General features: G+C 44.2%; 1 protein-coding gene across 2 annotated transcripts in view; it reads right to left on the bottom strand.

Annotated features, from left to right (window-relative positions):
• Positions 1-15,243, bottom strand: part of COL27A1 (collagen type XXVII alpha 1 chain) — a 210,210-nt gene that overhangs the window by 4,105 nt on the left and 190,862 nt on the right. The window contains exons 54-61 of one of the 2 annotated variants that reach the window (XM_087879541.1): positions 14,168-14,221; positions 11,337-11,372; positions 11,214-11,231; positions 9,266-9,301; positions 8,323-8,349; positions 7,207-7,272; positions 6,931-7,099; positions 3,222-3,328 (exon numbers count right to left, since the gene is read on the bottom strand). In XM_087879541.1, coding sequence (XP_087735667.1) covers positions 3,222-3,328; positions 6,931-7,099; positions 7,207-7,272; positions 8,323-8,349; positions 9,266-9,301; positions 11,214-11,231; positions 11,337-11,372; positions 14,168-14,221 — 513 coding nt within the window. The remainder of the gene's footprint in view (positions 1-3,221; positions 3,329-6,930; positions 7,100-7,206; positions 7,273-8,322; positions 8,350-9,265; positions 9,302-11,213; positions 11,232-11,336; positions 11,373-14,167; positions 14,222-15,243) is intronic. The other variant, XM_087879543.1, reaches the window with a different exon arrangement.

Raw genomic sequence — 15,243 nt, 5'->3', positions numbered from 1 at the left:
CTAAGCAACCATGCACGGGAAATGTATAAAACCACAAAGGAGGAAAAAAATCTAAAAATGTTGACTATCCACTGGTCAGATAAGCATGGATTTACACTTATGAGCCATGGTGGCGCAGTGGTTAGAGGGCAGTACTGCAGGCTACTTCTGCTGATTGCTGGGTGCCTGCAATTTGGCAGTTCGATTCTCACCAGGCTCAAGGTCGACTTGGCCTTCCATCCTTCCGAGGTGGGTAAAATGAGGACCCAGATTGTTGAGGGCAAGAGGCTGACTCTGTAAACCACTTTACAGTGGTTTGAGGGCTGTAAAGCACTGTAAAGCAGTATATAAGTCTAGGTGCTATTGCTGTCTACCTGTCTGTCTGTCTCTGTCTCTGTCTCTATCTCTATCAGTCTCTCTCTACATCTATCTACCTACCTACTTATCTACCTACCTACCTACCTACCTATATCTCTCTACCTCTATCTATCTATCTATCTATCTATCTATCTATCTATCTATCTATCTATCAATCAATCAATCGATCGATCAATCTCTCTATCTCTCTATCTCTCTATCTCTTTACATTTCTCTATCTCTCTATTTCTCTCTCTCTATCTCTCTACATCTATCTACCTACCTACCTACCTATATCTCTCTACCTCTATCTATCTATCTATCTATCTATCTATCTATCTATCTATCGATCTATCAATCAATCAATCGATCGATCAATCTCTCTATCTCTCTATCTCTCTATCTCTTTACATTTCTCTATCTCTCTATTTCTCTCTCTCTATCTCTCTACATCTATCTACCTACCTACCTATCTATCTATAATCCATCTCTATCTCTATCTCTACATCTATCATTTATCTATCTATCTATCTATCTATCTATCTATCTATCTATCTATCTATGAGATAGAGAGAGAGAATGATAGATAGATAGATAGATAGATATCATTCTCTCTCTCTATCTCATTCTATCTCTCTACATCTATCTATATGTCTCTCTATCTATCTCTCTATTATCTATCTATCTATCTATCTATCTATCTATCTATCTATCTATCATCTATCATCTATCTTATCTATCATCTATCAGCTGTGGTGGCACAGTGGTTATAATATAGTGTTGCAGGCTAATTCTGTCAACTGCCTGCAGTTCAATTATTTATTTATTTATTTGTTTGTTTTAATTTGTATACCGCCCTTCTCCAGCAGGACTCAGGGCGGTGAACAGCCAGAATAAAACAGAACATACAAAATTTAAAAACATTTTGAAAATAATTAAATATTTTTGGCCGCAATTTAAAAAAACCCAATTAAAATCACCATAATTATCACTATATCAAGCTTGACTCAGCCTTCCATCCTTCTCAGGTGGGTAAAACGAGGACCCAGATTGTTGGGGCCAATAGACTGACTCTGTAAACCGCTTAGAGAGGGTTGTAAAACAGTAAAGCAGTATATACGTCTAAGTGCTATTGCTATTGCTATGGACAGATAAGCACGGATTTGCACTAAGAGTCATCCTTCCCATGGACAAAGAGACTTCCTGCAGCCAACCTTGCTAATGTCTCTAATTTTTATGAATGAATCTGGCTGCTTTAACTACTGAGACCCATTCACAAAAAACAGTGGCATTTACTTGCTGCTTGGCATGAGAGACGACACGGTTGAAATTCTGGACAATAATGTGCGCCAGCCGAATCTCAAATTTTCAACCCCGATTCTATTTAGATTCTATTTTTAAAAAAGAAGAAGAAATTGCTCTGCTTATTCACAAATCGTTTTGCTCCAGGCTGTATATTGCCTGAGGTTATCCGTGAAAAAAAATTTCAACTGAGCCAAAATACCACTTCGGTCTTTTTGAAAAGAAAAAAATGTCACTAGCTAGTTATTCCTTTCCAGGTTCAGCTTAAGACAGAACTTATTTTTAAAAGCTGAAACAATTGGAACGTGGTACTTACGACGAGGATAAGCAACGTGTCAGCCACGTGGGCACTGCAGCACATGCCAGCCTCCCTATCTGCCTGTTTTTAATTTCATGTTATTTTTTGCAAAGATTTTATTGGGATTGAAAAAATATATATATTAAATGGGAAACGGGTGCAGCCAAGCCCCAGATACATTATCTGCCTTTCTGAGAACGTCTCTGTGCTCCACGTAGAACCACAGGCATTTTCAGAAAATAGAAATGTCCTTGTTTTTAGAGTTGTTCAATGGGTGGCACGTGAAATGTTGCATTCCGGTGGCTTTCTTAGAAGCCACGTGTGCCTTTGATGCAGGGGTGAAAATCCAGCAGGTTCTGACAGGTTCTGGAGAACCGGTAGCGGAAATTTTGAGTAGTCTGGAGAACTGGCAAATGCCACCTTTGGCTGGCTCCAGAGTGGGCTGGGAATGGAGATTTTGCAATATTCTTCCCCTGGAATGGGGTGGGAATGGAGATTTAGCAATATCCTTCCCCTGGAGTGGGGTGGGAATGGGGATTTTACAGTATCCTTTCCCTGGAGTGGGGTGGGAATGGGGATTTTGCAATATTCTTCCCCTGGAGTGGGATGGGAATGGGGATTTTGCAGTATACTTCCCCTGGAGTGGGGAGGGAATGGGGATTTTGCAATATTCTTCCCCTGGAGTGGGGTGGGAATGGGGATTTTACAGTATCCTTTCCCTGGAGTGGGGTGGGAATGGGGATTTTGCAATATTCTTCCCCTGGAGTGGGATGGGAATGGGGATTTTGCAGTATACTTCCCCTGGAGTGGGGAGGGAATGGGGATTTTGCAATATTCTTCCCCTGGAGTGGGGTGGGAATGGGGATTTTACAGTATCCTTTCCCTGGAGTGGGGTGGGAATGGGGATTTTGCAATATTCTTCCCCTGGAGTGGGATGGGAATGGGGATTTTGCAGTATACTTCCCCTGGAGTGGGGAGGGAATGGGGATTTTACAGTATCCTTTCCCTGGAGTGGGGAGGGAATGGAGATTTTGCAGTATACTTCCCCTGGAGTGGGGTGGGAATGGGGATTTTGCAGTATCCTTTCCCTGGAGTGGGGTCGGAATGGGGATTTTACAGTATCCTTCCGCCAGAGGGGAGGGAATGGGGATTTTATAGTATCCTTCCCCTGGAGTGGGGTGGAAATGGAGCTTTTGCCGTATCCTTCCCCTGCCACGCTCACCAAGCCACGCCCACAGAACCAGTAGTAAAAAAAAAATTGAATTTCACCACTGCTTTAAGGTACCTTTGATGTTGTGATAGGGTTGAGGCAGGTTTGACCTTGGGTGAAGCTGCAGGTGACCTGAATGCTGTCTGAAGAACAGCCGAGATTCGGGTCAATCCAGTACACACCTGAAGAAGAAGAGGAGAGAGAAATAACACGTGAGGCCAGATCCAGCTATAGCAGTGGCCAAAATTGTGGAAACCTTTTGGGAAAAGTGTACTTTTGAGTTTTGATGGCTAATAACACTACTTTTTTTTTGGGAGTTTCAAGATAATCCTATTCCACTGCTGGAATGGCCTGAGAAGAATCCAGACCTTCACCCAAGTGAGAATCTATGGAGTCGACTAAAGAAACTGGTTAGTCAGAAGCGACCCAGCAATAAAACCCAGTTAATAGAAGCCATCATGCAATCTTGGCTTCACATGATAACAGCTGCAGAACTCAAAGACTTGGTTCCCTCCATGGGAAGATGTTGTAAGGCCGTCATTCATGCTAAAGGTTACCCAATGAAGTATTAACTGACGGTGGTGATCATCTTTGTATATCTCATTTGGTGATCAGTTTTGTCTATCTCGTTTTTTCTACGTGTTTCCCTTTTCTTCTTTGTCCTCTAACTGCTCTTCTAATAGCAAATCCTTCCTAAAAGTGATTGCATTACATTCTTGATTCAATTCTCTTTCCATTGATATATAAGTTTATGGTGGTACTCCCCCAAAAAAAGTGGTGTTATTAGCTAGTTTTAGAAAATACAACTTTTTTTTTTTAATTTGATTTATATGCCGCCCTTCTCTGGAGACTCAGGGCGGCTTACAATGCGCTCAGCAATAGCCTTCATCCTTTTGTATATTTATACAAAGTCAGCTTATTGCCCCCACAAACTGGGTCCTCAATTTTACCTACCTTTGAAAGGATGGAAGGCTGAGTCAACCTTGAGCCTTGGCGACTTTTCCCAAAAGGTTTCCACAATTTTGGCCACTACCGTATAGTGTGGTATCTTGGAGAAGGCTATTGATTTTTTCCCCCCCCAAATTTCTGGAGAAGAACAGTGTGGAAGCTACCAGACCTCTTTTTGGCTCCAACTACTATCAGCGTCCTTTAATCTTTTGCAGTGGGTCATAATCATTGTGGGAGCTCCATCACTGGAGGCTTTGAAGAAGGGACTGGAGTGCCACTGGTCTGGAATAATATAAGGCAGTGATGGCAAACCTTTTCAGCACCGAGTGCCCAAGCTGGAACACGCATGCATGTGCATGCATGTGTGTGCACTGGAGCACCAGAAAACCAAAGACTAGCTGGGCAGCTGGGCAGCGCTGGGCAGTGCGGGCATTTTGGGGGCATCAAGAGCCTTGATAGTACAGTGGTCTAAGCACCCTGTTATTAACACAGCTGCCTGGTTCGAATCTCTCCAAGGCTCAAGGTTGACTCAGCCTTCCATCCTTTCAAAGGTAGGTAAATTGAGGACCCAGTTTGTGGGGGCAATAAGCTGACTTTGTATAAATATACAAAAGGATGAAGGCTATTGCTTAACGCACTGTAAGCCGCCCTGAGTCTCCGGAGAAGGGCGGCATATAAATCAAATTTAAAAAAAAAAGGAAAGAAAGAGAAAGAAAGAGAAGGAAGGAAGGAAGGAAGGAAGGAAGGAAGGAAGGAAGGAAGGAAGGAAAGAAAGAAAAGCTGACTTTGTATAAATATACAAAAGTATGAAGGCTATTGCTTAACGCATTGTAAGCCACCCTGAGTCTCCAGAGAAGGGCGGCATATAAATCAAATTAAAAAAAAAAATCAGGCTGTTTTGGGGCCATTTTCAGACCATTTTCTGGGCTGTTTTCAGGCCATTTTGGAGGCATTTTCAGGCCTGAAAAACGGCCCGGAAAATGGCTCAAAAAATCAACCTGAAAACGACCCAAAAACAGCCTGAAAAAGGCCCGGAAACAGCCTGGAAAACAGCCCCCAAAAATGGCCTGGTTTTTTACCGTTTTTTGTCATTTTGGGGGCTGTTTTCAGTCCATTTTTCCGGCGCTCCAGCACCCGCAAAGACCAGCTGGAGAGCGCGCACATGCACGCTGAAAACTACAAGACCAGCTGGCGATGGCGCAGGTGCCCACATAGAGGGCTTTGCATGCCAACTCTGGTGCGCTTGCCATAGATTCGCCATCGTGGGCATAAGGTCTTCTGCTCGAACTTGGTGTTGGACTAGAAGATCTCCAAGGGCCCATCCAACTGTATTATTCTGTACAGAGGAGGTAGAATAATCTAGAACCTCATCTCCAGAATGATTCTGCCCATCCTGTTGGATCTAGTGAAGATGGTGTTGTGGCTCCGTTACCGGAGCCTGTGTCATCGGCAGGAGAGGAGTCGGAGAGTGAAGGAGAGGAGTTGGCAAGGCCTCCCTCTCCAGGACCCTCCTCTTTGGCAATGTCTTCGGTGTCCGCTGAAGGGCAAGAGATAGGGCCGGGGCCAAGCATGTCCACGCAGCCACAGATGGACAGTGATGAGGGTAATGAGTCTTGGCTGGATCCACGCCAGCGTCGCAGAGATAAGCGTGCACAACAGAAGAAAAGGCGTGCCCGAGATTAGGCTGAGTCACTGGACCACACCCCACAGGGTATAAAAGGGAGCGTGGTGGCCAGTCAAGCCTTGTGATGAACAAAGCTGAAAGCTTCCACGCCATTCTGCATTGCCGGACTTTTGCTATAGACTTTGCTGGATTATCTTTGGACTTGATTGACTCTGTAATTATTGAGCTGTTTACTTTGATGTACCAGAAGCGGGGAGAAGTTATCTCTCCTCTTCGTAAGTAATAAACTCTTGGCAGGCAGCCACTAGGTTGCTGCCAAGTTCCGTTATCATAAAGAAAAGGATTTTGTCGGCTGGTTTGGTCTTTAACTCTTGGACGTCTGTTGGTGTGTGTGCGTGTGGGACCGGGACAGAACAGATGGTTCATCCCAGATAAAGAAGGAGGTGACAGACCAGAGCCTGGAAATCTGATGGTCCTGCTTTTTCTGACTTTTAGGAGCCTAGTCAATCTTTTCTTGAGAGGGGCCTTTGATTACAGTGGCACCTTGTAAAGAAGGGGAAAATGCAGGGATGGGCTTCAAAAATATTAGCAAGGGGTTCTCTTCCAGGCTGCTGGGTAGGCAAGGCAATGGTGGGTGTGGCCTAGTCAGCCTCCTGCACCATGGCGGGGGGAGGGTGTTTTTGCCCTCCCCAGGCTCCGGAGGCTTTTCTCGAGCCTCCATGAGGGTGAAAACAGCCTCCCCAGGCTCCAGAGGCGCCCTGGAGGGCGGAAACGTTTTTTGCCCTCCTTGAGCCTCCATGCACACCTTGTACTTACCTGCATCCACAATGGGCCAGGTGGGGACTCCTGGGAGGGGTGGGGAGGGGAGGGTGGGGCCAGCCAGGAGGAGGATTTGGGGGTTCTCCGAACTGCATGGAATCTTAGCTAGAGGTTCTTCTGAACCCTTGCGAACCCCTAGCAGCCCACTCCTTGGACAAATGGCCATCTTCCACAACTCTTTTGTTGTTCATTTCTCTACTGTTTTGTTCTCTTTTTTTGATCCAGTTTATCAGGAGATATATTGAGATTCTTCCATACATTGCCCAGAGTTATTACATTTAGGCAGAAAGTTCATGAAGGAATGAAATCTAGAATTTAGGGCATCGCAACTGATGTAGATCTTGGAGGACATTTGTCTGTCTGCTGTCCATCCTGGAGCAGATGAAGGCTTACCATCCTGCATCTTTTGTTCACAGTTCATGAGGTCTTTACAAATACGGGTAGGGTTTTCCTTTGTCCCCAGGGGTCTCTTGATGCTCTGGATGAGGACACTGAGGTAGTGCAAGGTCTTAAAGATCTCCCCTCCTTGCTCCATCGCTGGAAGATCCATCTGTTCGTAGCTCTGCCGGGAAAGAGAGAAGACACGCATGGATTCCTTGCAGTGGCTGATCCTTTTTGGCATTTCAGAGAGTCTTCCTTAAAGATCTCCAAAAAGATCTCGTGGCTTACCTCTGACCTGAAGACAGCGCTGGCAGTCAACATGGAGTGGAAAGCTACATCGAAGTCATCTTGCCCCTGGATTAGAGGAGAAAAGACATAGTTATGGTAGACTTAATAGAATGGAATGGAATGGAATGGAATGGAATGGAATAGAATAGAATAGAATAGAATAGAATAGAATAGAATAGAATAGAATAGAATAGAATAGAATAGAATAGAATAGAATAGAATAGAATAACAGAGTTGGAAGGGACCTTGGAGGTCTTCTAGTCCAACCCCCTGCTTAGGCAGGAAACCCTACACCACTTCAGACAAATGGTTATCCAACATCTTCTTAAAAACTTCCAGTGTTGGAGCATTCACAACTTCTGGAGGCAAATTGTTCCACTGATTAATTGTTCTAACTGTCAGGAAACTTCTCCTTAGTTCTAAGTTGCTTCTCTCCTTAGTTTCCACCCATTGCTTCTTGTCCTTCCTTCCTTGTCCTTGGAGAATAAGTTGACTCCCTCTTCTTTGTGGCAGCCCCTGAGATATTGAAACACTTGCTGTCATGTCTCCCCTTGTCCTTCTTTTCATTAAACTAGACATACCAAGTTCCTGCAACCGTTCTTCATCTGTTTTAGCCTCCAGTCTGCTAATCACCTTTGTTGCTCTTCTCTGCACTCTTTCTAGAGTCTCCACATCTTTTTTTATATCGTGGCGACCAAAACTGAATGCAATATTCCAAGTGTGGCTTTACCAAGGCCTTATAAAGTGGTTATTAACACTTCATGTGATCTTGATTCTATCCCTCTGTTGATGCAGTCTAGGACTGTGTTGGCTTTTTTGGCAGCTGCTGCACACGGCTGGCTCATATCTAAATGGTTGTCCACTAGGACTCCAAGTTCCTTCTAAGACTTGAAGGAGAAAGTCCATGCAGACAGAATACATGCACTGTCAGAATTAATGATGAAATGTCCAGGGTGGAGATTATGATGCTTAAATGAAATAAGAACCACGCAGGCTCCTGTAACCCAATCTCTCAAAGGTTTCATGGTTTCATTTTGGGATTGTTTGTTTGTTTTTTCGCAACAAACGTCCCAAACTTGCCGAATTCTAAGGCCAGTGAGGATTCAGAAAACTTACAAATGCAGCTTGAATTCCTGGTGGGCCCTGTAAAGATAAGAGACAAAGTCTGAAGCGTTAAGCAAGTTAAATCAAGATCAAATTCTTGGCTGTTGAGGGCCAGAGTTGGAAAGCTGTCCGTCGGATCCTTTAGGTTGTAAAGTAAAGAATATGAGCCGTGGTGGCGGGGTGGTTAGAATGCAGTACTGCAGGCTACTTCTGCTGCCTGCCGGCTGCCTGCAATCTGGCAGTTCGAATCTCACCAGGCTCAAGGTTGACTCAGCCTTCCATCCTTCCGAGGTGGATAAAATGAGGACCCAGATTGTTGGGGGCAATAGGCCAACTCTGTAAACCGCTTAGAGAGGCTAACTCTGGTGATTGCCAGCAGTTCGATTCCCACCGGCTCAAGGTTGACTCAGCCTTCCGTCCTTCCGAGGTGGGTAAAATGAGGACCCAGATTGTTGGGGGCAAGAGGCTGACACTGTAAACCACTTAGAGAGGGCTGTAAAGCACTGTGAAGACGTATATAAGTCTAAGTGCTATTGTTATTGCTTGCTTCCTTCCCTTCCTTCCTTCTTTCTCTCCCTCTCTTTTCTCCTTCCTTCCTTCCTTCCTTACTTCCTTTCTTCCTTGCCATGGTGGCGCAGTGATTAGCATACAGTATTGCAGGTTAATTCTGCCCATTGCCATCAGTTCGATCCTGACCAGCTCAAAGTTGACTCAGCCTGTCATCCTTCCAAGGTCGGTAAAACGAGGACCCAGATTGTTGGGGGGCAAGAGGTTGACTCTGTAAAACCGCTTAGAGAGGGCTGTAAAAGCACTGTGAAGTGGTATATCAGTCTAAGTGCTATTGCTATCTCTTGCATTCAGGTTCCACAGCCCAGATGCAGAACAGCTTCAGCCATCATCATGGGCTTTTTAAGACAAAGGCAACAAAAACCCAAATCATATTTTAAATACATACCGGGGGGCCTGGAGGTCCTCGGGGCCCTGGGATACCCTAGGAAGATAAGAGTCAAGATTAATCATGATTGATCCTCCATAACCTGAACAGCTGGTGGCTGAACTGGAGATGCAAAACACCACTGTGTATGAGGGGAGGGGGGGGTTTCTTTTCCAAAGTTGTCTTCCTCTTTTTCACACACACATACAGAGAGAGAGACACACACAAATATTTTCTTCACTGTCCCAAAAGTGCTTTCTTTCAAAAGACAACTGGACTTCCTTGTTGTTGTTTTTTGGGAGACATTTCACTTCTCATCCTAGAAGCTTCTTCAGTTCAGACTGAATGGTAGGGGAACGGAAGGATTTATATTCCTGGCAGTCATCTGGTCGTTAGCAGTCTTTCTGAGCATCGTTGAGGCCACTTGGAGGTTTATTTGTGCCCTACAAGTCCAGTTGCCTTTTGAAACACTGTCCTTTGGGACAGTGATGACCTGGATGACAGAGTATCTCGATAGACATTTAGCTGTGCATCAGAACTGAGGAAGCTTCTTGGATGAGAAGTGAAATGCCTTCAAAGAAAAACAAGAAAGTCCAGTTGCCTCTTGAAAAAGCACCTTTGGGACAACCATGACCTGGATGGCTGAGAATCTCCATAGACATTTAGCTATGCCAGAGCTGAGGAAGCTTCTTGGATGAGAAGCGAAACGTCTTAAAGGGGAAAACCAAATCCAGTTGCCTTCGGAAGAACTGAAGAAGTTTCTTGGGTGAGAAGCAAAATGTCTTCAGAGAAAAACATCTAGTTGCCTTTTGAAAGAAAACACCTTTGGGACAACCATAACCTGGATGGACTGAGAATCTCCAGATACTTTTTCCTTCACTGGCTTTATCTCGACACTGTGATTCTCTTGCCTGGACTAAAATGTTGCATTCTATTCTTTTAAGCAAACTCCATATTTCAACTCGGACATGACCATTCTTAATTTTGCACTTCCCAAAGGCCAAATCAGAACGATTGGATTTCCGCCATTTAATTGAAGCCCTTGGACTGCAAGGCCATCCAACCGGTCAGTCCTAGAGGAGATCAACCCTGACTGTTCTTTAGAAGGCCAGATCCTGAAGAGGAAACTCAAATCCTTTGGCCACCTAATGAGAAGGAAGGACTCCCTGGAGAAGAGCCTAATAATGCTGGGAATGATGGAGGGCAAAAGAAAAAGGGGACGGCAGAGAAGGAGGTGGCTGGATGGAGTCACTGAAGCAGTCGGTGTGAGCTTAAATGGTCTCCGGGGGATGGTAGAGGACAGGAAGGCCTGGAGAAATGTTGTCCATGGGGTCGCGATGGGATGGACACAACTTCGCAACTAACAACAACAATAGATAGATGATAGATAGATAGATAGATAGATAGATAGATAGATAGATAGATAGATAGATAGATAGATAGATCCAAGGGACTTCTGCGAGTCCTTTGGACTGCAAGGTGATCCAACTGATCAGTCCTAGAGAAGATCAACCCTGACTGCTCTTTAGAAGGCCAGATCCTGAAGAGGAAACTCAAATACTTTGGCCACCTAATGAGAAGGAAGGACTCCCTGGAGAAGAGCCAAATGCTGGGAACGATGGAGGGCAAAAGAAGAAGAAGGGGACGGCAGAGAACGAGGTGGCTGGATGGAGTCACTGAAGAAGTCGGCGTGAGCTTAAATGGACTCCAGAGGATGGTAGAGGACAGGAAGACCTGGAGGAACGTTGCCCATGGGGTCGCGATGGGTCGGACACGACTTCGCAACCAACAACAACAAATCAAAACTACTTTACATATGTTTGGTTTTAGTGCCAACACTTGGACTGTAATTTCAATTTTTTTTCCTTCCCTTTTCATACAGGAAACATTTCAAAAGAATGGCTGAGGAGTTTTCAAGTCTTGGGGTGGAAGGAGCAATCTTGATGGGACAACACAGAGCCATACTTACCCTTGGACCTTGGAGACCCTGAAAAAAAGGAAACGAAGAAGGAGATGAAAACGGGTCCTTCACAGAAGAGGCGTGGGTGCAAAATGACTTTCACACCCATGGCACAAAAAGGACAACACTTACCGCTTCACCTTGGCTGCCTTTCTCTCCTTTAGGGCCCTGGGAAGGGAAAAAAAGGGTGACAAAATGCACACCTGTTAAACGTATAAGACGTCTGCGCGTGCCAATATAAAGAAAAGCTCCGAAGTCACTGTGTGAATCAGCCCTTGAGCGTGAGAAAGAGTGAGAACGGCTTGCCTTCAGAAGTTGTGGATGCTCCATGACTGGAGGTTTTTAAGCAGAGATTGGACAACCAGTCAAAATCAGGGGGGAAATATATTAAGAGAGTCGGAAGATACTTTTGAAAGGGAGATAGGGGCCTGGGTAGAAATTTTGGAAACTGGGCAGTGGAAGAGGGTAGAGGTGGGAGAAATACCTAGACTGAACAGCCAAGAAGCTGATGCAAACAGAGATAAAGATCCAAGAGAGGAATATGGGAGGCAAGTAAAAAAAAAAGCATAGTGATTAAAGTATTGAAGCGGGCAAGAGATGATGAATAGATGATTTCTCCTTTTTTGTTGTTGTTCTGATTTGCTTTTCTTTTTCTCTCTTTTCTTTTTTTTTTTTTAGGTAGGTGACATGACTAGAAGTTAGGTGACATGAAAACGAATCAAGGAGAGAAGCAATCTGGAATTAAGGAGAAACTTCCTAACGGTGAGGACAATTAACAGGTGGAACAACTTGCCTCCAGAAGTTGTGGATGCTCCATCACTGGAAGCTTTCAAGAAGAGACTGGTCAGCCATCTGTCAAAAATGGTGTTGGGTCTGCTTGGGCAGGCGGTTGGACTAGATGACCTACAAGATCCCTTCCAACTCTGTTAATCTGTATCTGTATCTAAGTTGCTGGACTGAAGGGTTAAAATTGTCTAGAAAACACCATGTGTGAAAAAGAAGACCATGGGAAGAAAGCCAAATAGGACAAACTTTGTTGACCAAGAAGGAGGGACGATGGTGCCTTCCAGATGTTTGGCCTTCAGCTCATATCACCTCCAACAGCTTGGCTCAACAGCAAGAGGCCGTTGCCCAAAACATCTGCCTGTATCAGGTGCCCATCCTTACTTTAAATATTTCTTTTCTATGTTCAGGCTAAGTGAAAATCTGAGCTTTAGTTTCCTGGTCTATATGGATCAACATTCAGATCTCAGTTTTGGAATGAAAGACACACAGAGTTGTGTACCATCACAATTTTCCTGGGAATGCCTTGGGATGCTGCACCGCAACGGAAGATCCAAAGACAATGCAACATAGGAATCGTTGCAATAGTTCAAGACATTAATAAATAAGAACCAGAGTTGTGGATCACGCTGGGGCTTGAAGGATCTGCACCAGCTTTGAAGAGAGTCCCACTTTCAAGGGGCAGAGCTGCCACAGTCTCAAGCTAAGTGGAGGAACTGTGGATTTTGAGTTTTGTTTTGTTTTGACAAAGGGCCCGTCCACATTAGGAAGGGGTGAGTGTTGAGAAAATGACAGTTATGATGGCCTTAAAAAAATTCCACACCACCTTCAAAAGAATTCATGTGTGATTAGAAAAAAATGATTAGACAACATAATAGAGTTTAAGCCAGAATTATTCTTATTAGGCATTATAGCAGGCGGTTATGATAAAGGGACAATATATACCTAATATTACACATCTTGACCGCAGCTAGAATTGTATCTGTACAGCAACGGGAAGAGCGAAAACACCCCTTCAGAAGAAGAGAGGATAAGGAAGATACTGGTCTGTGCGGAAATGGATAGACTAACGTTAAAAATAAAAGATAAAGGAGATACAGAACGCTATGCTATATGGAATAGATTCTATCAATGGTTGGAATCACGAGATAGAAGTTAGAATGCGACAGAATCAGGTTAGGTGGAAATGGAAAGCGATACTATATATGTATTAGAATGTAGGTATTAGAATGAAAGATAAATTTGGTACTCTAGAATATGATGGTCAGAAATAAGTGTACAGCACTGGCACTCTTTAAAATACCGTATTTTTCGGACTATAAGACGCACCTGACTATAAGACACACCTAAATTTAGAAGAGGAAATCAACAACAAAAAAAGTTTTTGGCCTCCACAGGCCCCATTTTTGGGTCTTTTTTGGCCCCATTTTCAAGGCTCTTTTCTGTCCGTTTTCTAGGCTTTTTTTGGCTGACTTTTGAGGCTTTTTTAAGCCTGTTTTCGAGGCTTATTCCAGCCTGTGTTCGAGGCTTTTTTCAGCCCATTTTTGAGGCTTTTTTCAGCTCATTTTTGAGCTTTTTTGGCCCATTTTCAAGGCTTTTTTCTGTCCATTTTCTAGGCTTTTTTTGGGCTGACTTTTGAGGCTTTTTAAAGCCTGTTTTTGAGGCTTATTCCAGCCTGTTTTCAAGGCTTTTTTCAGCCCATTTTCAAGGCTTTTTTCTGTCTGTTTTCTAGGCTTTTTTCGGCTGAATTTTGAGGCTTTTTTAAGCCTGTTTTTGAGGCTTTTTCCAGGCCGTTTTTCCAAAAAAATTGGCCAAAAAAAGCCTCAAAAATGGGCTGAAAAAAGGCTTGAAAAATGCCCAAAAATGGGGTGTGCCCAAAAAACGGCCAGCGGGTGGGCGGGGCATCGGCAATATTCGGTCTATAAGACACACAGACATTTTCACCCCCTTTTGGGAGACAAAAAACTGTGTCTTATAGTCCAAAAAATAGTAGTATATTTGTTAGTTTTTACCTTTGTTTCATGGTATGTGGAATGCCAGGACAATTGCAGTGTATTCATTATTTTTATATTTAAACAATAAATCAATAAAAAAAATTTTTTTTAAAAAAATCCATAGCATCTTGAGAGAAAATTTGCTAATCTTAAGAAGAGGAACAAAAGAGCAAGAGGGACACTTACAGAGTTTCCTGGTGGGCCTGAAATCCCAACTGGACCAATGACACCTTCTTGGCCCTACAAAAACAAACCATTCATTTAGACAATGGATAAGCTATTTCACTACAAGAACTTCTATTTCTCTTTCCTGGAGGGGTCTCCAGCCCTATTTTCCTGGTGGTGTCTAGCCAGCTCCAATCCTTCTTAACTTTTGAATTCAGATGAGGCTGGTGTCAGGCCTGGAAGCCATCTTTTGCGTTGGATCCTCAGGCCTGCCACATTTACTACTGTGGGAAACTGGGAGAGGGGGATTGTATGGAGCCAGGGTGATATATAGTCATAATAACATTCCTTTCTCAGAGAGTCAAGGACATCTTGCCCTGCACCTGTAAAGATGGAACTGGGAGGCATCTCCAGTTGGGATGGTGTCTTGATTGGACCATTTGATGGACTTGTGGGTGCTGGGCAGGGACTTGGATGTTCCTTTGGGTGGGGAAAATCTGGAAGCTTTCAGATTCGGGTTTTCCCAGATGTGCCAATATGACATCTTCTAATAAAATGGAACTTTGAGGGACTTCAAGCCTCGGAGTCTTCTTTCTTTGAGGAACCCTGACAGCTGGAGCACCACCTTGCTTTCTGACCAATAATAGCACCAGATGGGTATCAAAGAGCTGCCCAATGTCCAGAAGCTCATCTAAGGAATTAGGAATTTCAGATGACCCAGCAAGGGCTACCAGACCCAGAACAGGACTGCTTGTTTTTTCAGGTATTTCACCTTTTCTGGGTAGAAGAAATATTCATCAGGGAAAGCAGATGGAGGAGAAGACAACCCATCTTCTACCAACCCATCCCTTGAACTACTACCGCTACTTCCTCAGCAGATTTACGTACTCTACTGCTGATTCTTTATCCTTGATTCTAGCACAGTATTGGTGAACCTTTTCAGCACCAAGTGCCAAAACGGAAGCTCATGCGCGTCGGGGAGTGCCAGAAACCGGAAGAACAGCTCCCCGGCGTGCATGTGCATGCTGGGAAGCTGAGCTTCCAGTTTCTGGTGTGCGCATGCATGCCAATCACCTGGTCTTCCGGTTTCCGGTGTG

Source organism: Pantherophis guttatus, chromosome 16, assembly GCF_059756535.1.
Source record: "Pantherophis guttatus breed Tessera chromosome 16, ASM5975653v1, whole genome shotgun sequence".
Classification (NCBI taxonomy): Eukaryota; Metazoa; Chordata; class Lepidosauria; order Squamata; family Colubridae; genus Pantherophis; species Pantherophis guttatus.
The sequence above is the reverse complement of the archived record's forward strand: the minus strand, read 5'-3'. Positions and strand labels throughout refer to the sequence as shown.